The 27,522-nt window shown below is 50.7% G+C and overlaps 2 protein-coding genes across 3 annotated transcripts in view; both read left to right on the top strand.

The window, feature by feature from the left end:
* Positions 1 to 1,240: 1,240 nt before the first annotated feature.
* Cdc6 (cell division cycle 6) lies at positions 1,241 to 13,741 on the top strand. Of its 2 annotated transcripts, none has more exons than XM_048450765.3 (12): positions 1,241 to 1,467; positions 2,040 to 2,259; positions 3,829 to 4,110; positions 4,235 to 4,434; positions 4,698 to 4,870; positions 5,367 to 5,473; positions 7,300 to 7,439; positions 8,338 to 8,438; positions 9,816 to 9,880; positions 11,997 to 12,199; positions 12,765 to 12,905; positions 13,207 to 13,741. In XM_048450765.3, exons 2-12 carry the CDS (start codon positions 2,079 to 2,081, stop codon positions 13,294 to 13,296), a joined length of 1,683 nt encoding a protein of 560 aa, XP_048306722.3. In that variant the 5' UTR covers positions 1,241 to 1,467; positions 2,040 to 2,078; the 3' UTR covers positions 13,297 to 13,741. The 2 variants fall into 2 exon arrangements, with proteins under 2 accessions (XP_048306722.3, XP_048306721.3); XM_048450764.3 differs by having other exon boundaries at positions 1,243 to 1,467; positions 4,695 to 4,870.
* A 6,235-nt stretch (positions 13,742 to 19,976) lies between these two features.
* The window catches only part of Rara (retinoic acid receptor alpha), a 44,943-nt gene continuing 37,397 nt past the window's right edge, over positions 19,977 to 27,522 (top strand). Inside the window, exon 1 of the mRNA XM_085695763.2 lies at positions 19,977 to 19,995. The gene's annotated coding sequence lies outside the window, so the exon portion shown is untranslated. The remainder of the gene's footprint in view (positions 19,996 to 27,522) is intronic.

Raw genomic sequence — 27,522 nt, 5'->3', positions numbered from 1 at the left:
CATGGCCTCTGGCAGGTTTCCATCAGCTTCCTAGGGTGTTTGTAAAGACTAAAGTGACAAAGTCGAATGCTGAACTCAGTCCCTGCACACAAAGGACTCCTGGTAAGAGGGGGTAACCATTTGAAATCCACTATTTGAGCTAACTAGTAATTGTGATATCGCTTTCCTATTCCTAGCTTTATGTCCATTTTATTAGATATGGAAAGATAAAAGTCTATCTTACAACCATAGCCACACTGCTTTGATCCCAGCATTTGGGAGGCAGATGCAGACATCTCCCAGTTCAAGGCCAGCCTGATCTACAGAACTAGTTTCAGGACAGCCAGGGCTACACAGAAACCCTGCCTCTAATAAGCAAGCATAAAATTCACCATTACTTAGAATTGGGCTCTGGCCTTTAAAGGACGCTGAAGTGGGTTATTAACTCTGGAACCTGGCCTGCTAATGACAGCTCCGATTTACACTTTCATTAGATGCTCAGCTTGCCTCTCCTATTCAATGTCTTCCCTAGTCCCGAAACCCTAGTGTTTGGCCATAAAAAATATTCAAATTAAATATTCAAATTAAAGGAACATAATGCTTAGATAGGTTAATGTTAAGAAGGCACGCGGAATATATTAACCTTGAACAAAAACAGAATTGCATATTTAGTGTTGGTCCTGTTTCTCGCTTTTGAAGTGCAAGTCAACAAATACTGAGATGATGTCAGTCAAAAATGCCCAGGTTCATCAGTCCTTCGCCACCGAGAATGCTGTGACCCTATGCATTCATTTGCTTCATGCCATACAGGACTGCCCCCCAAATAGCAAACCAATTGTAGTATCCCTCATAATGGAAATAGGTACTCCGGGCGGTGGTGGCGCATAGCTTTAATCCCAGCACTCAGGAGGAGAGGCAGGCCAGCCTGGGCGGTTATACAGAGAAAACCTGCCTCAAAAAACCAAGGTAGGGGAAAAAAAAATACCCCAATAGAAAATGCGGAAGTAGGAAGGGTCTTGCATGGGATCAAAAACTACACTTCCCGCCAGGCTTGCGGCGTGGCGTGCTTACCTAATGAGTCGCAAGCGCGCCTTTCCCGCGGAGGTCTCAGATGTGGACGCCCTCCCTGGCGAGTGGGTGTGGCCTCAGCTGGGCTCGGAGACCTGGGGCTGTCTGATTGGCTGTAGGTCGTCGCCGGCGAAGGCGTGGTGCTTAGTGACAACTAATCAGAAGCGTGGCTGGACTTTGGCGCGAGACGGGAACGCTGAGGTTGTGCGGATTTGGCGCGAGCTGACTTTGCTGCAGCTGTGCATCTCGTGGCGGGAGATCCTTGCGGTTGTGACCGACACACCGGAACGTGCGCTGAAGCGACACAGCCCTGAAGAGTGTGAAGGGGCTGGTTGCTCCGTGAGGCCTGAGAGCTGGTCCGGGGCCCAGTGAGTTGGAGCTGGTTCGAGCGTGGCCGGTGGAGAGCGGAGATCGCCTGAGGTCTGAGGCTGGGTCAGGGAGGGGGTTGTGTGCCTGCAAGGCGTTCGAGCCTGGAATGGTGGGAAGGAGCTGAGAGCTGCTGGGAGGAAACGGTGTAGGGTGGGGTTGAGCTCTATGGCGTGCAGGCTAGTCCTGGGCAAAGGAGGACCGAGCTGCCCTGCCTGCATTTGGGAGAGCCTAAATGTTACTAGGCTTAATTAAACTAGTGCTAAGGATGTCTCGCTTGTCTGGAGTGAAGGAGCTAGAAGTATTACAGAAGTCGCTGGAGATAAACGGGCATCGCTCATGTGGAAGAACTTAGGTTCTGGTTTCCGGATGCCTGGGGTAATAGCCGCGTTTTTTATGGCTGTCTCTTTAAGAGAGGGATAATAGTGGTAAGACTGAAGTGTATAATATGTGTAATCGCGGCGTGTTACACATACAAGGCAGACAAATGTCACCTGTTATTACATAGGCTTGAATAGGCAGCAGACCTACGTGTTGAAAATGCTGTTAACATAATGTGTGAAGTGAGTGTTGGTCACCAATATAAATAAGCGCCTTATGTTTTCCTTCTTGCTTTTAAATTACAGGCTTCCTGGTTCTCTTTTGTGTCCAGTTGTGTGGTCATCATGCCTCAAACACGATCCCAGACACAAGCCACCATCCATTTTCCGAAAAAGAAGCTGGTTAAGACTCCGAGCAAAGCGAGTCCCAAGGACAGTAAAGTACAACTTAAAAACGTGCAGGCTGTACCGGCTACTCCGTGTGCGGACACAAAGCTTCTGCCTCTCAGTCCCAGAAAACGTTTGGGTAAGCATTCCACTCTGCAAGCGCAACTTGGTGACTAACAACCCTCAGGCCTTTCTTTTTATTTTTTGGTTTTGCAGGATATGGTTTGTCTGTGACTTTAGAGCCTGCCCTGAAACTTACTCTGTAGGCCAGACTGGCATCGAGCTCACAGAGATTCTTCTATCTCTGCCTCCCGAGTGCTGGGATTAAAGGCATATATATACCTCTACTGCCCAGCCTTTCTTCTCTTGATGAGATGCCTGGCAGTTAGAACCATAGCCGTATCTATTTTTATAATGGCTGCTAAGTGCGTACTGAACTTCACAGTTAAGCCATTCACTAGTAGAGATCATTTTCTGAGGGACTTGATAGGTTTGATCTTCACTTCCTTAGTTCTGTCCTTTAAAATTACCTTAACGTTGCACAGGGTATTATGAAATTTGCCTACATACTCGTGAAAATAAGAGAAACAAATAGATGACATTCTTAATATTTTTGATTTTTGCTTCAAACTAGTACTTAACATTTCCATTGTTTATTTTTGCTCTTTTAGAGGAAAAATTCTCTAACTCAGGTTGGCCTGGAACTCACTTGGTGGCCCAGGATTGCCTTAAAACTCAAGGTCTTTCTCCCACTACCATACTTGGCTTTTTGTTTGTTTGGTTTTAGTTTGTTCAAGACAGGGTTTCTCTGTGTAGCCTGACTGTCCCAGAACTCACTCTGTAGACCAGGCTGGCCTCGAACTCACAGAGGACCAGTGTGTGTCACCGCCAGACCATACTTTGTGTGTGTTGATGGTGCTACTGGGTATTGGGGATTGAGCGCAAGACCTTGTTTATGCCAGGAAGTGCTGGACCACTTAGCTGTACATGCCCAGTCTAAGAGCCTTAGTGTTATTATTGGTAGATACTCATTGTGTGTGGTGGTGGGAGAGCAGATGTGATCTCGACGTGCCTGAAGATTTGAGTTTGTTAGTTGAGGGGATGGATTTGGAGCAGTGAGTGAAAGCCACAGTGTTGCTGGAATGCGGCAGTGCACACAGCAGCTTCTTTCAGAGAAGTTACTCATCTCAAGATGTCAGTGGCGGCAAGGCTGATAAGCTTTGGTTTGTTTGTTTGTTTTTGAGACAACAGCTTTCCTGAGTGCTGGGATTAAAGGGGTTCGCTGCCCCCAGCTGGCGATGGGTCCTGTTTTACAGCCACCCTTACAATTCCACGGAACTAGAACTTACCATTTGGTTTATACCTAACGATAAGATTCAGTGGTGCCATCTGGTGGCCATGTTCGCTCTTTAGTGAGAAGTTTCTTTTGTGGTTCTAAGGCAGAAATTCACCTCTTGCCTTTTAATCCCAGAATTTGGGAGGCAGATCCCTGAGTTCAAGGCCTGGTCTACAGAGTGAGTTCCAGGTCAGCCGGGGCTACACAGAGAAACGCAGTGTTGAAGGACTGGAAAGAGAAAGAAAGATTCTCCTCTTTCTGGGTGTGGGGAAGTCTGCACATCTACTGCCCTCCACTGTGAAGGACCGCGTTCGCGTTTTGGGTGGCTGAGAGCATTGCTACGAGTGACCGTGTTCTGTTCTAACGTTTCAGGTGATGACAATCTGTGCAACACTCCTCATTTATCCCCCTGCTCCCCACCAAAGCTGGGCAAGAAAGAAAACGGCCCCCCTCGCTCCCATACCCGGAAGGGCTGCAGATTAGTGTTTGATGATGAGCTGACAGTTAAGTCTTCAAGCCAAAAAGAACAAGACCAAGTTCACCAAAACCAAATACTTTCCTCAGCTCAAAAAGGTCAAGAGAGCGAATCAAATTCTGAGCAGAAATGTCCACCAGAGAAGGAATCTGGACGCGTGAGACTGTTCAAGCAAGAAGGTGGGTTCTTCCGTGGCCGCTGTCGGTGCCATCGGGAACAGAGATGGTGGTTCTGAATGAAACCCAGGGAGTCTTTTCGGGCATCTTCTGTTGGGTCTTAACTGCCCTTTTGTGTCTGGCGCAGGCACTTGCTACCAGCAAGCAAAGCTTGTCCTAAACACAGCTGTCCCAGATCGGCTGCCTGCCAGGGAAAAGGAGATGGATGTCATCAGGGCCTTCCTGAAGAAACACATCTGTGGGAAAAAAGCTGGAAGTCTCTACCTCTCTGGTGCTCCTGGGACAGGAAAAACTGCCTGCTTGAGCCGGATTCTGCAAGACCTCAAGGTACCCTGAGAGTCTGAGCAACGGAGGCTCTTGCCAGAATGGTCTGATTGATTCTTAAGGGTTAAGAGAGAATGGACCGTTATGTGGTTGAATGCTTCCCGGAAGTAAGAATTCTTGTTTCAGGGTTTAAATCTTTTCAGAAGAAAGTAGAGCTTCACTCTTGGATCCCTTTAGCTCTCGGAGACCAGCTTAGGTTTCAGTAAATCTGTCTGAAGCCAACATAACTCCATGTTTGCATCTTTTTTTTTTTAAACACCTAGAAGGAAGTGGAAGACTTTGAAACCATCATGCTGAATTGCATGTCTCTGAGGAGTGCCCAGGCTGTGTTCCCAGCTATTGCTCGGGAGATTGGTCAGGAGAAAATATGCAGACCAGCTGGGAAGGACTTGATGAGAAAATTGGAAAAGCAGCTGACTGCTGAGAAGGGCCCCATGATGTAAGTATTTTTTCTGCCGCGTGTTGCTCAGTAAAAATCCTCTAGATGCTACCCACAAAAAGAACTCGCCCTGAAAAGACCTTTGCTCTGAGATGTACACACGCTTGAAGGAAGTAAAGATAATATGCTCTCTAATTTTGAAAATATTGTACTAACTTATTTACTGATGATGCTGGGACTCAAAGCCAGAGCCCATATGTTAGATAAGTACTTTATCATTGAGCCGCACTCACAGCCCTTAGCTTTCTGGTTTTTTTTTTTTTTTTTTTTAATTTAGATTTTAACTGTTAAGCTAGTTCTCTGAAAACAATGGATACTTGTTAGTGATGGGGTTGTTAGTGATGGGGGCTGTGGGGACTGACATCCTATGACATCCCAGACGAGCTATGGTCTGCAAGCTGGTCTCAGCTCTATGCCTTTAACCTAAGGTTAGCTCAGATCAAGCGTTGGATGACTGAAAATGTGACCGGTACTAATTTTGTCTCTTTGCGTGTAGCGTGTTGGTGTTGGACGAGATGGATCAACTGGACAGCAAAGGGCAGGATGTCCTATACACGCTATTTGAATGGCCGTGGCTAAGCAATTCCCGATTGGTGCTCATTGGTTAGTGCTGGGTTGTTACTGTCATGTGGTGACTTTGAAAGTTGGTTAATCGTTTAAAGTGTGTTCAGTGTCTGTGTTCAGTGTGTGTAGCATATGGGTGCACAAGTGTGTACAGAGGCCAGAGGTTGACATCAGATACGGCGCTCTCCCGCTCGCTCGCTCTCCCACTATCAAGTTTTGTTCTGTTTTTCTATATGTTGCTTTATCTGCATTTACTTCTCCATGCCAGAAGAGGGCATCAGATCCCACTAGAGATGGCTGTAAGTCACTGTATTGTCGCTAGGATTTGAACTCAGAACCTCTGGAAGAGCAGCCAATGCTGTAGGTTTTTTATTTGCTGAGGCAGTCTCTTGCTGAACCCCGACGCTGGCTGATTCAGTTAGTCTGACTAGCCAGCTTGCCGCTGGGATCTCTTCCCTGCCTTCCTGGCTTTGACACAGCTTCTGAAGAGCTAAAGCTGGCTCCTCATGCTTGTGTGGCAAATGCTTTGTTCACTCCCCAGTCGCTATGCGAGTTATTTACCTACTATTTTGTTTTTATTTGATGTGTGTGGGTGCTTTGCCTGCATGTTCTACTACATGCCCAATACCCATGGCGGCCCAGAAGAGGGCATTGGGTTCCCTAAACTGGAGTTACAAATGTAGCTGACATGTGGGTTCTGGGAGTTGAACCTGGGTCCTCTAGAAGAGCGTCCAGTGCTCTTAACAGCCGAGCCATTCCTTCAGCCCCACCCATTATACTTAAGCCAGCTTTCTGTCTTATTGAAATAAGATTACTATGGTAATAATTTTTTAATATAAGGCAGATTGATTTTGTGAGGTCTAAATAAAAATGACAAAGAAGCCAGACATAACATTGCATTCCTGTGGTCCCAGCTTTTGGGAGGATAAGTGCCACAATGCCTGACTCAATAGATTTGGTGGTGGTGGTGGTGGTGGTGGTGACGACTTTGTTTTTGTTTGGCGGGGACAGAGTTCGAGACAGGGTTTCTCTGTAGCTTTAGAGCCTGTCCTGGAACTCACTCTGTAGACCAGGCTGGCCTCAAACTCACAGAGATCCACCTGCTTCTGCCTCCCACATGCTGGGATGAAAGGCAGGAGCCACTACTGCCTGGCATTTGTTTTTGTTTAAGATTTATTTATTACGTATACAGTGTTTTGCCTTTATGTGTGTCTGCAGGCCAGAAGAGGGCATCAGATTTCGTTATGGATGGTTGTGAGCCATTATGTGGTTGCTGGGAATGGAACTCAGGACCTCTGGAAGAGCAGCCAGTGCTCTTAACTGCTGAGCCATCTCCAGCCCAGATTTGTTTTTGAGACAGGGTCTCACTGAAGCCCTGGCTGGTCTGAAATTCAACAGAAATCTATCTGCCTGTCCTCTTTTCACCCCCTTCTTTCTGGAGACAAGATCTGTAGCTCAGGGTGGCCTTAAACCCATGGTCGTCCTGTCTCACCCTTCCACGTGTTAAGACTATAAACAAGCAGCGGGAGGTGCTGGCTCAGGATATTAATCTCAGCACTTGGGAGGCAGAGGCAGGCAGATCTGAGTTCGAGGCCAGCCTGGTCTACAGAGGGAGTTCCAGGACAGCCAGGGCTGTTACACAGAGAAACCCTGTCTTGAGGGGAAAGAAAAAGACTATAAGCATGCTTCACTATACCTGCCTAACCGCTGTATCTTACCTAGTAAGTCATCTTACCTGGGATGAAGAGCAAGTAGACACAAGAGTTGAAATACTGGGTTGTGACTGGGAGTTTTATCTTTGAGAGGGTTTAATTTTCTATTAGGACGATTTGCCTGCTGATGGTGATTGTTACTTATCTTCTCAGGTATTGCTAATACCCTAGATCTCACCGACAGAATTCTGCCGAGGCTTGAAGCTAGAGAAAACTGTAAGCCACAGCTACTGAACTTCCCACCTTATACCAGAAACCAGATAGCTGCAATCTTGCAGGAGAGACTCAGTCAGGTGAGTGCCAGCCATTGGGCCAAATTCTGTTGCAGGGATAACCTCTCATCGAAAGATAACAATAGCCTTAAAATATTTCCGTTTGATTGCTTTATTAATGGTGTGGCAGACTCCCGTAGACCATGATGAGTGAGAGCATTTTTATGTGACTATCGACACGTGGTTTCATTTATTGGCTGCTTCGCTGTTGAAATAAAAGTAGGAATTAAAGAACTCATGCTTCCTTAATGGCCTTTAAAAAGTCGAGCCTGGATCAGGGAGGTAACTCAGCAGGTAAAGGCACTGGTTGCTGGTTCTAATGACCTGAGTTCCATATCTGAGGCCCACATGGTGAGAACAGAGACCTGGGTCCTGGAAGGTGTCCGCTGACCTCCACAAGTGTGGCACGCATGCTTTGCCTCACCTCACTCCAAACAAAAATAAATGGGATAAATTTTTAAAAGTAGGGCCTATGAGCCTGGCATGGTGGCGCACGCTTTTAGTCCCAGGACTTGGAAAGGAGAGGCAGGCAGTTCTCTGTGTTCAAAGCCAGCCAGGGCTACCCAGAGAGACCTTGTATAGAGAATGTTAAGCTCAGAGTCCTGAGCATGCGCCTCCGGTCCCAGAGTTAGATTTAATTTGTGGAAATATTTATGTTTAGAACCTAAATTGCTAAGAGAAACTCTCAGAGTTCAAACTGTCTTTTTATTTTATTGTTTATTTATTGGTTGATGGTACTGGGATTCACAAGGCCTCTACGCTGAGCGGTATCTATTTTATATTTATTATATATTTATCTGAGACAGCCTCGCTTGAGTGTAGATCCTCCTGCCTTAGTCTCCCAGGTAGCCGGGATTACGGACGGGCCTGTGTTACTAAGGCTGACTGAGATGTCTTCTGTGTCTTGTCTCATGTGCAGGTGTCAAGAGACCAGGTTCTGGACAATGCCGCGATTCAGTTCTGTGCCCGCAAAGTGTCTGCTGTCTCAGGAGACATCCGGAAAGCACTGGATGTTTGCAGGTGAATTATGGCCCTGGTGACTGCTTTTATTAAAACCAGGAAGAGATGCTGGCAGTTGTCTCGTGTAACTCAAATGAATGTTGCTTAAGAGGCTTCATTCTGCTACTTTTTATGCTCAGAAAAGAGGACTTGCTTCTCAGTGGGGAGCTCTGGGTTTCCACCGTGTTAATGTCTAAAACATTATCAGTCCATTACCTACGGAGGGGGAAATAAATGAGATGTTGCTGGCGCCCCCTGTGGTGATTATAGATTGGTTAATTACATTTGTATTAAAAAGACTCCAGTTTGCTTTTCCATCCGCTGGGCTCAAGCAGGTTTATTTATGGACCTGAACCATCTTTGCCTTTAGACTTTCTTCTTCCTTTCCTTTTTGTGGGCACCCCTTCCTCCCTCCAGTTGGTGGTCCCCCAAGTCCTACCCTAGACCTCTTTCTCTCTTCCATCCCCCTGCCCCTCCTGCTGGGGAAAGCCTCAGTACTGACTGATGGAAGTTCTTCCCTCCCAGCAGGGGCCCTAGGTCCATTAAAATGATCCATGCTGTGCTGACCCGCTGGTCCAGCTTCCTCCTCTTGCCGTGCAGAAGATCCAGGTCTGCCTTATGGCTTCCCGTGGGCAAAACACTTTAGAGAGAGCAGTGGGAGAGGAAGCTCTTCCTGTTGCTAGATTGCACGATCCGGAATGTGAAAGTCCCCCAGTCAGCAAAGTACTTGAGTAAAGACTACAGCTATGAGTGATAGCCATGTAGGTCAGCAAGATGAACCTACGTGTGTCCTGTGTCTCTCTGGGGACTCCCCTTCTGGGTCTGCTGTGTGGGAGGCTCTAAGTTCCCCTTAGGCTACCCCCACACTGCGGATTGCTCTCCCCAGGACTTTTTCCTCATCTAAAATGTTGCTGACTTCGTGCGTGACGACCTACTTGACATCCGTTGGAGGGAGATGAGTGGTGGTGTTTCTCAAATCCCCGGCCTTTCCATTTTAAAGGCAGTCAAGTCTTCCTGAAACTGCAACATGACCCAGTTTGTTTAGAGGCCTTCATTTGTCTGTCTCGGGCAGGGTCTCCCTTGGGGAAAGGGCTCGTCTGGAACTCACTCACTGTGTATTCACAGACTGGCCTCTAAGATTGATTTACATTTTATCGTCATGTATGTGTGCCATGTGTGGTGTATGGTGCAGAGGCCAGAAGAGGGCGTCAGATCCCTAGAACTGGAGTTACAGGGGGTTGAGAGCTGCCTGGTATGGGTGCTGGGCACCAAATTTGGAAAGGACCTTAATTTTTTAAAAAAACGCGTTTTTAGTTAATGTGCCTGCTTTGGGGCACGGTGACTTGGTGTGGTGTTTGGTTTGGCTGAGACTAGAAAATTGTTTTGTTTTTTTAACAGGCGAGCTATTGAAATTGTGGAGTCGGATGTCAAAAGCCAGACAGTCCTCAAACCGCTGTCTGGAGGTGAGTAGCTTACCTGCTTCCTGTCTCCCTTTGTAGATGGGAGAGTTCAGTTTCCTGAGAAAAGGGAAGGATAAACAGACGCAGTTAAATCCACCTACAAACACAAGTGAAATCAGCCAACACACAGTCACGCGGGAGCACAGTGTAGTTTCGTCTGGTTTTTTTTCAGTCTCGCCTGCCAGTATCAGTATGTGTGTTACTGGAAATGAGTTCCCCGGAGTGTTCATAAATGATGAGTTCAGGTAGTGAGGTTTCTCCCAAGGCTCTCGGAATGAAAATGAGGTAACAAGGTTGAGTCACCTTCCTTCTGGGTACTTACGTTGGATGCCCTTTAGGTTTCTGTCGGAGAAAGTAATGCCTGGTACCTGGTAGGTAAAGGGAAGAAAGTAAGATGACAAAATCCACAGACTGAGTTCATCTCAGGGTGTCATAAGGCCGTCTACAAGGACCGAAGACAGATCTGTGGCTACAGGAAACCAAAGGCTGTCACAGAGGTTGAATTCCCCTTTTCCTCAACCCTGTTTTCTTCACTGGCAGATTTTTATCAGAGTTTACTTTATTTTTATTTATTTACTTAATTTTGGTTTTTCAAGACAGAGTTTCTCTTATGTAACAATCTAGCCATCCTGGGACTGGTCAATATTATTAAATTATTAAAAGAAACAAATTAAGAAGTTTCCGAAGTAACCCAAATTAACATGTGGACTTAGATAGTTTCTCTGTCTTGGTCCTTTAGATTAGTCCTTCCTTGTCGGTGGACCTGGAGCATCACTAGTGCTGACGGCTAAGAGAGCTTCAAGTTCCTGATGTAAATTATGGCACTAACTCAATTCCTGTCTTGACTTCTGATAGGTGTGGGTCTAGTTTCAACGCTCTAGCTAGGAAACTATGGAGAATGTGACTTCAGCTAAATATAAGAAACTTTTTGTTGTTTTGTTTTTCAAGCAAGGTTTCTCTGTAAAGGAACTTTCTAATGCATAGAAAGAACTAGGTTCCCCAGCACTGAAGATGGGCAAACAAATTAGCTAGATGCCAGGCATGGGGGGGGGCATACCTATGCTTCCGGCCTCCGGAGCGCTCCGGAGGCCGAAGCACAGAATCATTACAAGTTCAAGGCCCATTTAGGCTACTTAGAAAGGTGCTCTTAGGAGCTGGAAAGATGGCTCAGCAGTTAAGAGCATTGCTTGCCCTTCCAAAGGTCCTGAGTTCAATTCCCAGCAACCACATGGTGGCTCACAACCATCTGTAATGAGGCCTGGTGCCCTCTTCAGGCATGCACGTAGGCAGAATGTTGTATACATAATAAACAAATAAATAAATATTTAAGAAAAGAAAAAGAAAGGTGCTCTTAAATCATGGGACAAGGACAACAAATGGATTGCTGTCCTGTCGGGATTGTTTGAGGAGGGGCTGTGGACCGTCTACACCTGGTCTGGGAGCTCTGCTTTCTCTGTTAGCCCTTTGCAGCTTCCTGCTTGTGGTAAGGGAGCAGACGCGGGTTGTCGCGGGGTGGCTGCAGGCCCAGGGTGTTAGCGAGCAAATCCCGTCCCTGTGGCACTGTCAGGTCCCGAGCAGATTGCCTGCAGTTCTCAGACTCCAGCTGTGGGAAGGGTGCTCGGCCATCCAGTGACATTTCTTCAAGTGTTGCTGTCTTGCAGATCAGAGAGTTCATTTGGAGAAGCCGTGGGGGTGCGGGGGGCTGAAGTGGGGTTGACTTTACTGTCTATGCTTACCCATTCCTTTGACTCAAGTATTAGATACATTTTCCAGCTATCTCTTGTCCTTCCTTAGTGACCAGGTTGTCATCCAGGCTGCGGGGTTTGTGCTGAGGACCAAACCAGGTGTGCTATGCCCCGAGCTTTGTCCCCAGCCAACCTGCGGCAGTTAGCTGTGTTTGGTGGCTTCTGCCGGGCTCGTGCTCGTTCAGGGGGTGGATTAGTTGTCTTCCCAACATCAAGCTGTGCCCTAAAGGACAAAATAGATCGTGGTTCTTCTGAGAGAAGGCGGCTTTCCAAATCTCCTTCCGCCCTTGGTTTCCTGTTGCTAACACCAGTCTTTCATGGTCGGCACACACAGTTTTAGAGACCGAATAAAGCCTGGCTTGCTTGCGTTTCAGGTCAGTCACCCTCCGAGGCGCCGGTTCCCAAGCGCGTCGGCCTTACTCACATATCCCAAGTCATTTCGGAAGTTGATGGGAACCGGGTGACTCTGAGCCAGGACCAGGCACAAGGTTCCCTCCCTCTCCAGCAGAAGATCTTGGTTTGTTCTCTGCTACTCCTGACCCGGCGGCTGAAGCTCAAAGAGGTCACTCTGGGGAAGGTAAGCTGGGCTCTCAGCAGGCGGAGCTGAGGTGCAGCTGCAGGTGTTTTCCAGAAGGTTAAAAATGGGTTTTTATCTGTAGTTATAGTGTCATCAAAAACAGTTCTAGGCTGACCTCAAAAACTCAGTAAGGCCAGGCAGTGGTAGAGCGCCCTTTAATCCCGAAACTCTGGGAGACAGACACAGGTGAGTCTCTGTGAGCGCCGGACCAGTCTAATCTACATAGTTCCAGGATAGCTGGGGAGATGTAGGAAGACCCGGCCTCACCACCATTTCTGTCTCCCTCTAAACTCACATAGAGCCTTGCTCCTACATTTTACATCAAAGAGGACTCAAGAGCAGTTGTTTCTCATTTGCAGAGGACCCAGGTTTCGTCCCCAGCACAATCATAAAGTATAGGAAGGGGGTGCGGAAGGCCTATCGCCTGTTCGAGGCTTTGTTGAATAGGGGGACAATAGAGTATAGAGGTAACTTAAGGCTGTTTCTGGGCTTTGTTTTTTTTTAATCTATGAGGTTATGGGATGTAGCTTTTAAGTGACACTTGTTCTCCCTCACTTCCTCCCAGTTATACGAAGCCTACAGTAGCGTTTGTCGCAAGCAGCAGGTGGCAGCTGTGGACCAGTCCGAGTGTTTGTCCCTTTCAGGACTCCTGGAGTCCAGAGGCATCTTAGGATTGAAGAAAAATAAGGAAAGCCGCCTGACCAAGGTACAAGTAACAGCCTGTTGTGTCCCTCCCTGCTTTTAATTGTCCTGTTCTGGAGAGCGTGGCCTTTGCCAAAGGAAGGATTAGAAATGACTAGTGAACAGTTTGTTTCTCTGCTGGCTAGCGTTTCAGGTGTGTGGGGGGGAAGGGGGTGTGATGTGATTTAGGCCATTGAAAACAGCAGGGTTTGACTTGCCGGACCGAGGAAAGCGGAACATGATAGGGAATGTAGCGATGTGTGAGGGCGTGCATTGTGTGTGTGAGTACTCATGTTCTTCCTCAGAAAATCCCTTCCTCTTCCCAGGTGTCTCTGAAGATTGAAGAAAAAGAACTAGAGCACATTCTGAAAGGCCAAACTTTTGTTGGTAATATCCTCGCCGCGGGACTGCCCTGAGGGCCTCTCTTCCCCCACCTGCAGCCGGCGGCCCTTGGCAGACCAGGGAGTCTCCATTATTAGGGCCCTTTGGAAACTGTCGTGACCTTTTTTACTCAGCACCGGTACATTTTAGTGTGTTGATTCATGAGTGTTAGCACTAATATCTTCGGCTCTTACTGTTTTTATCCATGAAAATGACCGAGTAGCTGGGTGTGATGGCATATGCCTGTGATCCCAGCACATGGAAAACAGAGGCACAAGGATCCGGAGTTCGAGGCCATTCTTTGCTATCTGGTGAGTTTGAAGCTGGCCTGGACTACGTAAGACACCTTAAAAATGAAACCAATGACCCCTTTGAAAGTAATATTCGGTACCTTTCCCATACCTGCAAGTATAGGCAGACCTGTGTTGAAGGGTTTGTATATAGTCACTTCTAAATACAAACAATATATTTTGTAAAGAACTTTGAGGTTTAAAAGTGGAATGGAATGATCCAGAAAACTACACGCGCCGACGTGGAAATCCGAAGGACATTTTGGTCAAAGGACTCTTTGGCGATACTACGTTCTGGGACAGGTGCTGCTGCGTTGGACTTCTTAAGGACCGGGGGGGGGGGGGGGGGGGGCGTTTCTCCAGCGTGCCCACGCAGTATGGGGGAGGAGAACGTAACTACAGATTGTGAATATATTTATTTTATTTTATTTTCATGGTCTATTTGTCAGGCTGCATGCGTTCTCTTTTTTTAAGCCCGTCGTGCGCGGGCTCATGGGCATCACGGTGTTCGTGGTGGGGACAGCTGTAGGAGTCCATGCTCGCCTTCCACCGCGTGAATCCCGGGACCAAACTCAGGCCACCAAGCATGGCGCTGAGCGCCTTTACCTTTTTTTTTTTTTTTTTTTTTTTTATGTATACAATATTCTGTCTGTATGCCTGCAGGCCAGAAGAGGGCACCAGACCCCATTACAGATGGCTGTGAGCCACCATGTGGTTGCTGGGAATTGAACTCAGGACCTTTGGAAGAGCAGGCAATGCTCTTAGCCTCTGAGCCATCTCTCCAGCCCCGCGCCTTTACCTTTTGAGCCATGTCCTGGGCCTGTGTTTGTTGCCTCTTTAAGCAGTTACAGTCCACGAGAGCTTCAGCGTCCAGAGGTTAATATGAAAATACATTCTTGATGGGCGGTGGTGGCACACTCCTTTAAGCCCAGCTCAGGAGGCAGAGGCAGGTAGATCTCTGAGTTTGAGGCCAGCCTGGTCTACAGAGCGAGTTCCGGGACAGCCTCAGCTACATAACGAAACACGGTCTCAAACAAGCAAACAGGACTATGCCTTCCCATCCTGTGCCAGTCTTCCCGCAGATACAGCCATTGTTGCGGCATGCCTCAGGTCAGGCTTGGGTTTTCAGCAGAACACATCCCCAGCCTCCTTAGATAAGTTTATCTATATGGTTACTGAGACCTCTGGGTTTTATTTCCAGTGGCTTTAAGTGGCAGTTTGTGACAGGGACACCAGGGGGCACCATTACACCACTGCTTTGAAAGTGTGGGGTGGGGTGTGGGTGGTTTGGAGGGAAGGGGCAGGAGTTTGACTTGTTTAGGAAATTGCTGTTCCTATATTACCCGAGCAAATAGTTGACTGCAGACCGTGTGAAAGGAATAGTCTCTGAGCTGAGTGAGGCTGCTGCCTCCTTGTCTGATCTGGCCTTGAGTTTGGGAATTTGATCTGCCTACAGAAGATCTGTTGGCCACAGTTTCATTCATCCTGCCCACCGTATCCTTGTAAAGTGATCTGCCCCGCAGCAGGTGGGATGGGATGGAGAGAAGGGCAGCGAGCTCTCTGAAATGCATACTGCCCGCTGGTGTGTGCGGCGGGCGGGCGGGCAGAGTCTGGGGGTGGGAGTTTGAATGTCTCGCAAGCCGCTTCACCGGAGTCTTCCTCCCCTCCGGGGGCAGTGTGCCAAGTGGAGAGGACACTTCTCTACCAAGAAGTTTGGAGGCTGTCTGGGACTCTAAGGGTTAACAGGCGTAATTGTAAAGATTGTCGGAGACTGATGGAAAGCAGAGCCTGAATGGGATTGAGAACAGATGTGAGGCTTGATTTAAATTACATTTTATTGGATGCTGCAGCCTTAAGAGACGTGACTGCTTTACAGTCTGTTTCCACACTGTGGGCAGCTGCTGTCTGTTCTGTGTCCACAGTAGGATCCTGCCCAAAGAGGAGCGGCCTCCCCACCTCGTCGTATTTGAGGCTTGGCGCCTTCCTCTAACTGTAGGGCTTGAGTCAGGAACATGGCTGGACTCTCGGCGGGGCTGTGCTGTCTCCTCCCTGGCTTCTAGCCAAGCTCGCATTTGCAGACTCAAAGGGGCCAAGTTCCTTCCCCTCTACCTCTTCTTTCTCTCGTGCCCCCCTCCCCTTTGGAAATAGGGCTTTCTGGGTACTGTTGTTAGTTTCCTTCAGCGCCCCCCCCCCCACTGTCAATTTCTAGGTCATTGCCACTCTTAAGACCTCAGCAATTGGAACGGGGTTGCTTCTGCCGGGGTTGCTTCTGCCAATGATGCGTGAAGCAGGCTAGAGTCCCTGCTTGGCTTCCGCTGCCCTTATGGGAGCAGCGGCTGATGTATGTTTGTCAGTGAAGTCTTAAGTGTAATTCAGACGGCCGGGCAGAGAGGAAGAGAGTCCTTTCCTTGCTGGGTTTTCTCACTGAGGCTGAGAACTATGGGAAGGTGGTGGGAGTTTAAGTAGGCTGGGACGGGCCTGTGGTTACGAGGTCTTGCCAGGATCTTAGGCCACTCCACATGGAGTAGTGGCAGAGATGCTGACCTACAATTTTCCTTTTGAAGATGGTGGGGTGTGCGTCTCTATCCCGGCCCGTCTCTTTTTAAGAACCAGATTAAGCTTCCATAGTGTTGGGTATTGCTATGGAAAGAACATAGACCCAATAAAGTTGGCATGAGTTTCAACCCCAAACTGCCACTGACATTTCTGGCTCAATGAAGACTTGCCTGTGGCTAGCTAGCTGCAAGAGTGTGTGAGGTCCAGGCTAGCTACCCAGAAATCAGAAACCTTGGCAGCGCCTTTTCCTCCCCTCCCTTCCCATCGCTCCTTGCCCCCACCCCCCAGTCTAGAAACTTTACCACTGAACTACTTCCTGATTCTCCCTGCTTTTATTAAGTACCCTCGAAAGACAAACTGTAAGCTAGATCTGGTGGTGCAGGCCTGCAATCCCAGTTAAGCAGGAGGATCACACGTTTGAGGCTTGCTGGTCTATAGAGTGAGTTCAAGGCCGACCTGGAGAAGTCAATAAAACTATCTGAGAATAAAGTATAAAAGAGGGCTTAGCTCAGAGAGCGCTGGCTTGAACAACGCCCTGGGTTCAGTCCTCAGTGAAGGGGGGGGGGCATAGAAAGACAATAAGGACAAATGAACCATTTTTGTAAAAAAAAAAAAAAAAAGCTACAGCCGGGGAGGGGGAGGGTAGCTCAGTGAGCAACGTGCTTACTGTGCAAGCATGAGGCCCCAAGATCTATCTCCAGGACACCCCAACACACATCCATACACTGCTATTCCAGCCCTGCAGAGGCTGAGTCAGGCTGGGGCTGACTGGCGGGCCAGTTTAACCTACTTGGTGAGTTCAGGTAAGAGCCAGCCACCGTAGTGAAAAAACAAATCTGGCAGCTCCAGGAAAGACACCTACAATTGACCTTTAGCCTACACTCGCACAAAAATATCTTGACTGTGGGAGAGGTTGGTGGGGGAGCCAAAGAGACTTTTTGTTGTTGTTTGTGGTGTAAGAGACTGAACCCAGAGCGAGATTTTATTTACATTTGTATCAGTTTCCAGCCTTAAAGCTGGTAGCTATTCATTAACTCCTAGTCAGTGAACAATACAAGAAGATACTGCCTTTTCGCCCAATCTTGAACAGCTCTCAGCTGGAGGTGAAGCTGGTGCTGAGGCCTCAGGTGCGGCTTGGGCCCCTGCGGAAGGCCTCATTGCCTGGCCTAGGGCGTCGTTGATCAGACCTCAGCCCTTCAGGTAGACGTCCCAGTAATTGGTTGCAGGCAGTCTGTGGCTTCAGGGAGGCTAGGGTTGGAGACTTCAGGGAGGCTAGAAAGAGGTGGTTCAGTCCAGAAGTTACCTAGGGTCCCCAGAGGTCGACCAGAAAACTGCCTCTGGTTGGTTAGGGACTGGGGAAGAACCCACCTTTGGTGTCCTCTTCTAGCTTTGTGGGGGAAGTTAGCTCCGCTTCCTCCTGATGTCCCCTTCACGAGGAACGAGCACAGGGCGGGAGTGTGCCCTCGCTCCCTTATTCCAACTTCACCAGTCCGGATGCCGGTAGAAGCTAATTGGGTGCAAGGAGCCTGGTAAAGGCTGAAGGCTGGCAGAAGGAGAGCCGGCTCCCGTGTTGGTTCCTTTTTTTTTTTTTTTAATTTCTAATTGAGTTCTGAATCAGCCTCCTTCGCTTTGATCCCTCCTCTGTTTCCCACACTGCCTGAAAGAGCTACATCAGCACTTTGTAACAAGGGTGCGCCTGCTCCCCACACCCCCCTCCCCGACGCTCTCTCTCTCTCTCTGCCGCCATCCACTGCCTGTCTCCTTCAGTTAAGATAATGAAGATGCTGAGAGATAAAATGTGTATTTAATAAGGGTGGGGGCAGGGAGGCGGAAAGGGGCAGCCAGGGCCTTCCCTAGTTTGGGGCCTCGCCAAGACTCTAGCTGAGAAGCAAAGCTAGAGTAAGACTTGGCTTCAGGGTGTGGGGGTTTCTGGGCCCCAATCCAGCTGACTTCACGGCTTGCTGTTTGCCCTAAATTCCCCCACCTCCACCCTCTCACCCCCACACTCCCTTTCCTCTCTGCTTGCTCCCAGTGGGAAAAAAGGGAGTCTCGCTCGACTTTCTTTTCAGCTGGTTAGCTTGGCCTTTGCTGTGGTGCCCCCCACCCCAGTGTCAGCTGCAAGGTCAGGCTAGGGCAGCCCCCTGTAGCCTAGGCCTGTTGAAGCTGTGGGTTCACAGTGGGGGGCGAAAAAGCTGGAGTTAATGAAGGCCAGCTGCCCGGCTGGGTTCTGCCTACAGCTAGCTGGAGGCCAGGCTTCGGTGGTGGTTAGGTGGAGGGGGAGGGTGACCTCCATTCCTGGGTACAAGGATATCCTGTGGCAGCTGGGCCTGGGCTTCTCCGGGAGCTGGGTTTCATCCTCAGCTAGTTGGAGTCCTCGGCTCCCCTCTTGCCCTGTTCCTCCCCTCCCCAAATAACACTCGGCTCTTACGAGGGTTCTAACTGTAGTGGTGGCCCAGCTGAGATCTGAGGATCTCCAAGCCCTTTGGTAAACACTCATTAACTGCCTGGGAAGAATCCGGAGTCCTGTTTAACAGCTGGGAGAGCACTGAGGCACATTAGGGTGAGCGGCTTGACCTGAGCTCACCCCATAGACTCCACCCTGGGGCTTCCATCCCTTCTGTCTAGCTCCTTCCAGTTCTTCCTACAAGGCTGTGAGGCTGGAGGCGCTGCTGTTGCCCTCTGCCCTTCTAGGAAGAGGCCGGTGCTCTCCCTTCCCTCAAGATGCCTGGTCTTCTCCTGGCCCTTCACCCCATGACATTCCCCCTCACCCCCACCCCGCCGCCGCCTCTGCTGTTGGAAACAGTACCCAGGCAACACTCCTTGCAAAATGTTCTCAGTCCAGCACCCTACAGATGCCTGCCTGCCTCAGCCACCTCTCCCCGGCCCACCTGGCCCACCATGCCCGGGTTTTTCTTTCAGGGTGACCAGAGAAGGAGCAACTTTTGAGAAAGCTGGTTGTCTTATACTACCCCATACTACAAAGTCAATGACCTTGAAGTTGATCTGTGGTCTTAGGAGAGGCTCCTGCCCCAGAGTATGAAAGGGAAAGCCCTTGAAGGTGTTCATTATGGTAATAAAGACTCAAGGTCCTGTTGAGGGTTGCTTGAGGACTCTGGTTGACTTCTAGGTTCTGTGTCTTACGCATCCCCTGCAGATTGCCATCTCTGGTACTGGATGTATCAAAAGACGATGTCCCCTCCTCTCCTGTCCCACCTGCTCAGACTCCCCTGTCCATGCGCGAGCACCACAGCCTCCCTCGTACACCGTAGTAGGCACTGTAGTCCAACAGGAACACACAGTCTCCTCTCCAGCTACCGTTGAGGCATTAGCCCTCTTGCTGAAGACCAAGGTGTTCTGCTGGGAGGGTCTCTGACGCACTTAGGGATGACTACACCAACACAGCCCGAAAAAGAGGACAGAAGCGGGTGTCTATCTGTCTGTCCGTGTCAGACACCCCCCACATTCTCATAGCTGATAGCTAAATAGCCCAATGGGTGATGAAGGTCCTCAACCCCATCCCTAGGGTCCAAGGACAAGTAAGTCCACAGGCCCAGGAGAGGCAGAAAGAAATGTCTGTCGTGTGGTGTGTGTTGAGATCCGATACTGTCCTGGCCCCACCCATGGTTCAGACCCCCCCCCATTTTTCTTCCAGTGGGTTAGTTTTCCTCCATCAGTTCTCAGTGCTGCACCCTTTCACCAAGCGGGGGCGGGTAGTAAGAGGGCAGGGAGATCCTACAAACTGGAGAGTGGGCTTTAGGACCCAACGGGAACCGTGCCTCTTGCAGCAGCCTAACCCAGAAGCAGGGGGGAATCCTGAATCGAGCTGAGAGGGCTTCCCCGGTTCTCCTGGGAACCCCATCGCCCCCCTGCCGGCACACACCTGAGCAGGTAGGATCATGCACACACCCCCTCCCAATTCTCCCCGACCTCCTTTCGGGGGAGTCTCCCGGCTCCTGATCGGGCCGCTTCCCTCTTCGCCAGTTCAGGCTTCCCCCCACTCCTCCTCCCCCATTGCTCACAGTAGTCCAGGGAGGTGGGAGCCTGGGAACCCTAGGGCGTTGGAAAGCTCTGAGTCCCAGACCCCCGGAGCTCATCTCTTGCAATTCGCCCCCCCCCCCAGGCATTCTCCATTCTCTAGCTAAGAATGGAAAGTGGGGGAAGGTCTGCCCAGGCCCCACGCCCTTGCACCCTCCTTTGCGGTATTGCTTCAACCCCCCCCCACCTCCCACCTCACCTAGACCGGAGAATGGGAAGTGATGGTGGCTTGGCAGAAAAAGTGGAGAGGGGCGTGAAAGGGACACCACTCTCCCCGAGGGATTGCCCCCTTGCTTTGCTTCTTCGTGGCTTCCCAGCCCAGAGCTCAGGACTTTGCCTCCACTCCCACTCACGATGTCGGGAGCACAGGTCTCCTTCCAGGGGCATGACACACTTGGGTGCCCAAGGGCTTTGTAGAAGGATGGTAGCGCTTTCCTGACCTTGTTCTCTAGGGAAAGACCTTCCAGCCTAGAACTCTCCTTCCTGCCAACACCTCAGCACCTAGTGCTGAAGCCCCCTCCTTCGAGTGCCTGTGTGGAGACCATGTGATTGGAAGACCTATACATTTTGGAGAAAGGTTCCCCGTATGCATCCAAGGGGAGAGATCCCAGCCAGGCCCAAGCCAGATCGGGCTCAGTCCAGATGGCTGGGGAAGGGGGTGTGGACCAGATCTGGAAGGCCTATCAGCCATGCCAGCTCCCTGCATGCCTTGGCTTACAGAGCCTCAGGCTCCTGGTGTTACTCTAGAGCTGGGAGGTCCCCAAGCTTCTGCCCTCCTGCAGTCTCCCTGGGAGGAAGCTGGATAGTACCTGCCTTTTACACTGGCTGATTTTCCCCTCCTGTTTGTTGGAGGTCGGGGGCATCTCATTATGGTTGGTGGGCTTATACGAAGGGCAGGTGTCTGACTATCTAGTAGCCATGTGTGTATCTTGCCTGGGGGGGGTATCTGAATGGGGGTGGGGGAGTGATAGAAAAGGCCCAGACCCATCAGAGTGTGGCTTTCAGAATGTTGTGAGGGTAGGTGACATGCACCTTTCTGGAAACTAGCTGTGTGCTCTATATTCCCCCCTCATGTGTCCAAGGTCCCCTTGAGGGTTGGCTTTGGAAGAGAGGGTCTGTAATGGAATGGATTCCAAACTTAGTTCTGCTCCCGATACAGAAAGGGAAAGTGGGGATCCCGGGTGTGAACAACAGACTGGGAGTCAAAGGCTTGAATTGGAGGCTCTTAAGCATTTGCATGTATGGTCTTCCTTCCAGCTACACCGCAGTTTCTTTGTTTGTAAACAAAACTTCTGTCCATAGCTGGCTAGGTGTACCTGACAGTGACCCTTCTGAGAAAGGCCCAGGAGATAAAGGAGAGTGAACAACCCCCCATTCCCCCCCGCCCGGTAAACTCTAGTTAGGACTGCAGAGTTCTAGGATAGGAACCCTCCTTAAATCTGGGTCAGTCTCTCTGCCTTAGGTTTCCTTCCACCACTGTCCAGGGGACAGAGGAGCCCATTGCCTGAGGATGCAGAACTTCCTGAGAGCCAGTGGCTTGCCCTGTCCCCAGGGTGCTTGCCAGACAGCAGGGATCTTTGCATTTTTTCCCTTCAGAGACCACACAGCTTAGTCCAGGATCCTCTTCTCCACCTTCTTTTCCCCATTCCTGTCTGAGTCCTTGTCTGTCTCTTCCCTGCCCAGTGGCCTCCTTGTCCGGCTCACTGGGCAGGAGCCCTAATCGGATTGGACAGCTGAGATATGTGTGGTGACTGAAAGCAGGCAAGCAGGCAGGCAGAGGGAAGCCCCTGGCATGCCCTGGCTCCCGAGAGAGAGAGAGAGAGAGAGAGAGAGAGAGAGAGAGAGAGAGAGAGAGAGAGAGAGCGAGCCGGGAAAGAACAGCTAGAACAGCCAGGGACTAGGGCCTGAAGGTCGGGGGTGGATCCCACACCTGAGGCCTTAAAATGCGGGCACCTAGGGCTGCAGATGGGAGCTAGGCTGTCTCCCCCATTCCCATGGTTTCACCTTCTCTCTTCCTTCCTGTTCATAGTAGGAAGGGCTGCTCCAATCCAGCCCTTCTCACCGGAACCTTCCTTCCTATGGGTCATATCTGGGTGTGTGTGTATGTGTGTGTGCGCGCATGTGTGCGTGTGTGCACGTGCACGCCTATTGAGCCTGTTTCCTTTCTTCTCCTCAGAGATATTTTTCTCATTCACTCTCTGGGCTGGAGGCCAGGACTTCTGGGTTTCCCACTTGCCTCACAGAACAGGGCTACCTTGCTGGCCTCCAGAGAGTCTCTAAACTGGTTTCCTGTCTCCCGTATGGGGAGGGCCTTCCCTTAGAGCTGAGAGGTGCCAGAAATCCCAGATGGGATGGGTGGCAAGGTACCATAGCACCTCTGAGAGCAGGCTTCTCCCTCATGACCTCCCATTCAGCTTCGGACAGTGCATGGCCAGCTTGGTGGACATAGCGTGGTCTTAGCTTCAGGCTTTTTGCTCTACCTGTGGGTATCCAAGATCTGCTGCTGCCCTTTTGTCTGTGGTATGGGGGGGGGGGTGCCTACTGAAACACCTGTATCTGAACCATGTGTATTTTGGAGAGCAAAAGGCTAGCATAATTGGGGCTGGGGTACTAGTTTGTCCTCCCTCCAGTTGGGCTAGGATAAAGGAAACACACGGAACTTTACCAATGCTAATTCCCTCTGCCCTCAAAAGAGCAGTGGGTAGAGCCAAGCCTTCCCCTCTCAGTGCCCACAATGTGGTTGGCATTGATTTGTCAGAAATTGGGAAGGGTTCCCTCTAGACCAATTGCATCCTTTCTTCTCCCACAGTGCTGGGGCAACTCTGTGATTGTAGGCACTTATGAGCAGGCCTCCCCCCTCTCCACTCCAGGGAGGAGTGCAGGATGACCCAGAGATGGCCAAGTTGGCACTAGCCCCGGGCCAGAGTGCTGGACACTGTTCTGAGTTGAGAGTTGGTGGGTGAGGGCAGGGCACAGGCCTCCCTACCCCCCTCATTTCCTGCTCTTTGGGCAGCTGTGGGCTAGAAAGGCTGTGGGGACTATTTTTAGTTGGTCTGTCCCCTGGCAGGAGGGACGTGCAGAAAAGCACGGGGCAGGCAGAGGGGCTGGCCGAGGTGAGGGTAAGAAGGCAGGCATGGGAGTGAGGAAGGGCCAGGGGTAGCAGAAAGAATAAGGAAGTATGCTGGCCAGAGGAGCAACCTTGCAAAGAGGGGCTCGGCCCAGCCCAGACCAACAGAGGAGCTCTGGGACCCCTCACATTTCTCTGTCCAATTTCCCTCAGCTCTGAAAGGGGCTTTTGAGGCTCAGACAAGCCCCTTCCCTTTATGGAGGGGAACCAGATAGGGATATGCGTTGCCGTAGGACTCTCAGCCAGTCACTAGCCATGCTAGTGGCTTGCACCATTCTTCTGCTTCTGCTTCCTTCCCCGTTTGCAGCAAGGAGAACCTCAGGCCAGGGACAGCAGGGAGGGCTGTTTCCCTCCCTGCTTATTTGTGCAGGGTCTCTGTAAAACCCAGCTTGGTTTGTTTAAATGTCCACCATGTGGAAAGAGTCTGTGTCCAGGCTGGAAGGAGGTTGGGGCTGGGGTTTGTTTGGGTGGCCTGTGGCTACTGGTGTGAATGGAGGCACTGGCCAGCTTCCAGCACATTCCCAGGCTGGCAAACTCTGGGGCTTGGAGCCACCTTTCGGAAGGGACATCCCGCCCAGCTGTTTCATTTTAGAGACTTAGAGAGGACCAGGGATTTGTCCACAGTTGCAGGATGACTTGGGAACAGATGGAGGACAAGAATACGGATCTTCAGACCCTTCGGAACCCTTTGTGAGCCTGTTCCTGCCATGCCCAGGACCCGTGCCATTGCCACCAGCCCAGAAAGGGAACAAAGCAATCAGCAGATGTTCTCTGGCCTAGGAGCCAAGGACTGGGGAGACAGTTCGGTAGGGAATAGCTGTCTCTTGGGAATCTGTTGGCATTCTGGCTCCTTAAGGGATCCATGGTGTGTATGTGCAGAGAAAGCCATTCTTTAGTTTGTGAGGTGAGTGACGCACCCTAGAGTCGTTCCAGAACCTATCGGTGTTGCCAGCTGGGGGGCGTTGTGGTCATCTAACACCTACTTTCTGCCCCTACCTCCTGCCATTCAGCCTCTGCCGGTTTCTGGGTTTCTGGCTGGCCACCTCCTCACCCAGCAGCTCCGAGTGGGTCTTATGGTGCCGGAGCCCCTCCCCCCTCTCCACTCAAGTCTCCCTGTCCCTGGGGTCCTGATTTATCACGCCCCCCATCAAGCCTGCTGCAGCGTGTGAGAAATCAATAGTGCAAATGGATTGAGACTGTTCAGCGGGTTGACTCCCTTTGGGCCCCTCCAACTCCCCCGGGACCCTGTAAGTCATTCTGTCCCTTTCTGGCTTAACATGGGCATAGACACACCTAGTGTACAGTTGTAGCCCCAACACGGGGCACAGGCACGCCGCAGCTCCATCTCTCTTGTATTCTCCCGCTCACATATACCGGGCTGGTCTTAGCTTGACAAATCCTCCTGAACACTTATTTCCTAGTTTGGGTGGAGTGGGGTGGAGGGGCTCAAAGGGCAGCGGGCTGCCAGCCAGAGGTAGGGCGGGAGGCAGGTGGGTGAGGGAGACTGGGGAAGGAGTTAGAGAAGGGATTGGGTGACAGCCCACCCCATTGGCTTTGGTAACTCAATCCCTGGCCCCACCCTCATGATTTCCCTCCTGCTCAACAACTTCAGCAGCTGCTGGCAGGAGTGTGTGTGTGTGTGTGTGTGTGTGTGTGTGTGTGTGTGTGATGTGGGGGTGGGGAGGGTGAGAGGGGCTGTGGGGGCAGGGGTGCTGCCAGGACATGTTTAAAGGAGACTCATAGCCTGGGTACAACTTGGGTGGCAGGAGGAGGTGGGGTAAGTCAGAGAGTGGGTGGTGAGTGATGGGCAGGGGGGCAGGCTGCAAGGGGGAGGGGCAGCCCTGCCCAAGGGTCTCACTAAACTTGTTGGCACCAGAGCAGAGGTGGTATCATGAAGCTGGGCAGTAGGGAGGAGGCGGAGGCCAGCAGAGCCACAGTTCCATCCTGGATGCTGAGGCCTGCCTTCACCAGGGGGCGCATGTGACCAGAGAGGGACATAGCTGGCCCCTGTCCCTCATCTTTAGGCCATGCCTGCTGGGCAGCACAGCCCGGATAGTGACTAAGTCGCTTCTGTCCCGGGGCTGGCAAAGTACCAGACTCAGCTCTTCTCGGTAGGTGAGTCACTGCCCTGGCATCTTACCCGGATGCGGCTGAGTCACCAGGCCGTGCCCGCCTGGTAGGTGGGCATCATGCGAGGGCTAGGGTGGTGGTTATATGTGTACCCTCAGTGCCTTCTCTGGGCTCTTTCATCTCCTGGCCCTACCCATAAGCCTGCAGAGCCAGGCAGGCATGCTGCTTCCCCCACAAGCTCTGCTGTGGAGGGAAAGGATGCAGTAGGCTTCAGGATAGAGTGGGATATGTCTGAGTTGAAGGGACAGCGGAGTGTGCTGGTGATGGCAGTGGCAGGAGCCTGGCGCAGACAGCTGCCTTGGGGTCTGCATTGACAAACTGCATGACCTTGGCAAAGCAATTCATTTTTCTTTTGTTCTATTTGTTTGTGACAGGTTCTTACTCTGTAGCCCAGGCTGACCTGGAACTTACCTAGAGTTGCCTAGAGTTTATGGCCATCCCCAGTCTCAGTCTCTCAAGGGCTGGGATGATAAGCATGAACGAGCATATTCAGTTGGTTGGCAATTTTTTTTTGAGCCTCGGTTTTCTATTCTGTACTATGGGTACAGGACCATGACTGAAAAGTGGATTCAAGATGCAGTACACCTTTTGGATACATAAACTGGGAGACTGGGGAGGAAGAACGAGTTGAGGTTGGTTCTAGCAAGTACATCTCACCTCACCCACCTCCAGGTGGTCTTTTTAAAAAAGGAATGCATTTATTTTTATTTTACGTACATTGGTGTTCTGCCTACATGTATGTCTGTGTAAGGGTGTCGGATCCCCTGGAACAGGAGGTACAGAGAGTTGCGAGCTGCCGTGTGGGTGCTGCAAATTGAACACGGATCCTCTGGAAGAGTAGCCAGTGAGTGCTCAAACCGCTGAGCCATCTCTCCAGCCCCCAGGTGGTCTTCGAGAGACCTTCTTTCCCCATGCCCTCTTCAGATCAGATTCTGCTTAGTGCTTGCATGCCTGCCATTGTTCTCCGGCTCCCACTTTAGGCTGTCCTCAAACTCCTAATCCTCCTGCTGCTACCTCCCTAGTGCTGGGGTGCTGAGGTTACACACACACAAACATATGCATGTGCGCGCACGCACACACACATACACACACATACACGCATGCACCACCATGCCTGGCTCCATGCTGTACTTTGGTTGCTCTGTTTCTCACTCGGTAGCCTTGGCTGGCCCAAACTGGCCTTCAGCTTCAGCAGCCCCTGCTGGAGGATCCCAAGTGCTGCTGCCGCAGGTTACAGGTTGTGCCACCACCCCTGGTTTAATGCTGCTCTTTGGAGTCTCCCACAGGCTGATTAGGAGCTGTCCCTGGACAGCTGTCCTTACCTGTCTGAGCCCTCTCTGGCCTTCATTAGTCTGAAGAGGGACACTTGTCCTGGGAAAATGTGCCCCTCACCCCCACCCAGCCTGTCTCCTTTGTGCAGGGATAGTAGAGGCCCTAGGACACCTTCCTTCCTAGATTCTTGTTATATTCTAAGTACTCTGTTCTCCTGCAACAGTGCCTTTGGCTCCTGGCCCCTCTACTAGGGACTTCTGACTTCTGCAGTAGGAGGAGGGTAGGGCTGGACTTTGGACCTGTGCTATTGAGTGCCCTGGGCATGAAGGAAGCCTCCCAAAGGTGTGCAGGCCGTGTGTGCAATCTTGTATGTGTCTGACCTCCTATAGGAAGTGGTTTGTGTGAGCACAACCACTTATGGATCTATATTTCCACATGGATCTATAGCCAAGGCTGTTCAGAAGCATGGTACATTCTCTGCTTTATGACCTTGTATACACACACACACACACACATCTGTTGTTGCTTTTTTGTGCTGGGTGTGCATATCTGTCTTGGAGGTGTACACAGTCACACCATGAACGTGTGTGGGGTTATGCCTTTGTGCCAGGGTGTGTGTGTAAGAGTGTACCTGAATCCATATGCTGGCAGGTGTGCCTGAAGGCTACCCATGTGGGAGGCGGTGTAACTCTATGCATGCACTCTTGAATTTTCCTGACCATAAACCTTCCCTTTTGGCCTCGTAGGATAAACAGGCTGGGAGCAACCTGTGGGAGCTGGGAGCTAAAGGTGGACTGGCCTTAGCCCCCTCTTAGCCTGGTTCCTCACTTGGATGGAGGCACCTGAAGATG

The sequence above is a fragment of the Myodes glareolus genome, chromosome 9 (genome assembly GCF_982192425.1).
Source record: "Myodes glareolus chromosome 9, mMyoGla1.1, whole genome shotgun sequence".
In the NCBI taxonomy this organism is placed as follows: domain Eukaryota; kingdom Metazoa; phylum Chordata; class Mammalia; order Rodentia; family Cricetidae; genus Myodes; species Myodes glareolus.
The sequence above is the reverse complement of the archived record's forward strand: the minus strand, read 5'-3'. Positions and strand labels throughout refer to the sequence as shown.

What these genes read in the sequence shown, in the direction of transcription:
- Cdc6 (XM_048450764.3), top strand. Translation starts at nt 2,079, where the DNA reads ATGCCTCAAACACGATCCCAGACACAAGCCACCATCCATTTTCCGAAA. An exon ending in TTCCCGATTGGTGCTCATTG is followed by an intron (nt 5,474 to 7,299) that starts GTTAGTGCTGGG and finishes TTATCTTCTCAG; the next exon opens with GTATTGCTAATACCCTAGAT. An exon ending in CCTCAAACCGCTGTCTGGAG is followed by an intron (nt 9,881 to 11,996) that starts GTGAGTAGCTTA and finishes CTTGCGTTTCAG; the next exon opens with GTCAGTCACCCTCCGAGGCG.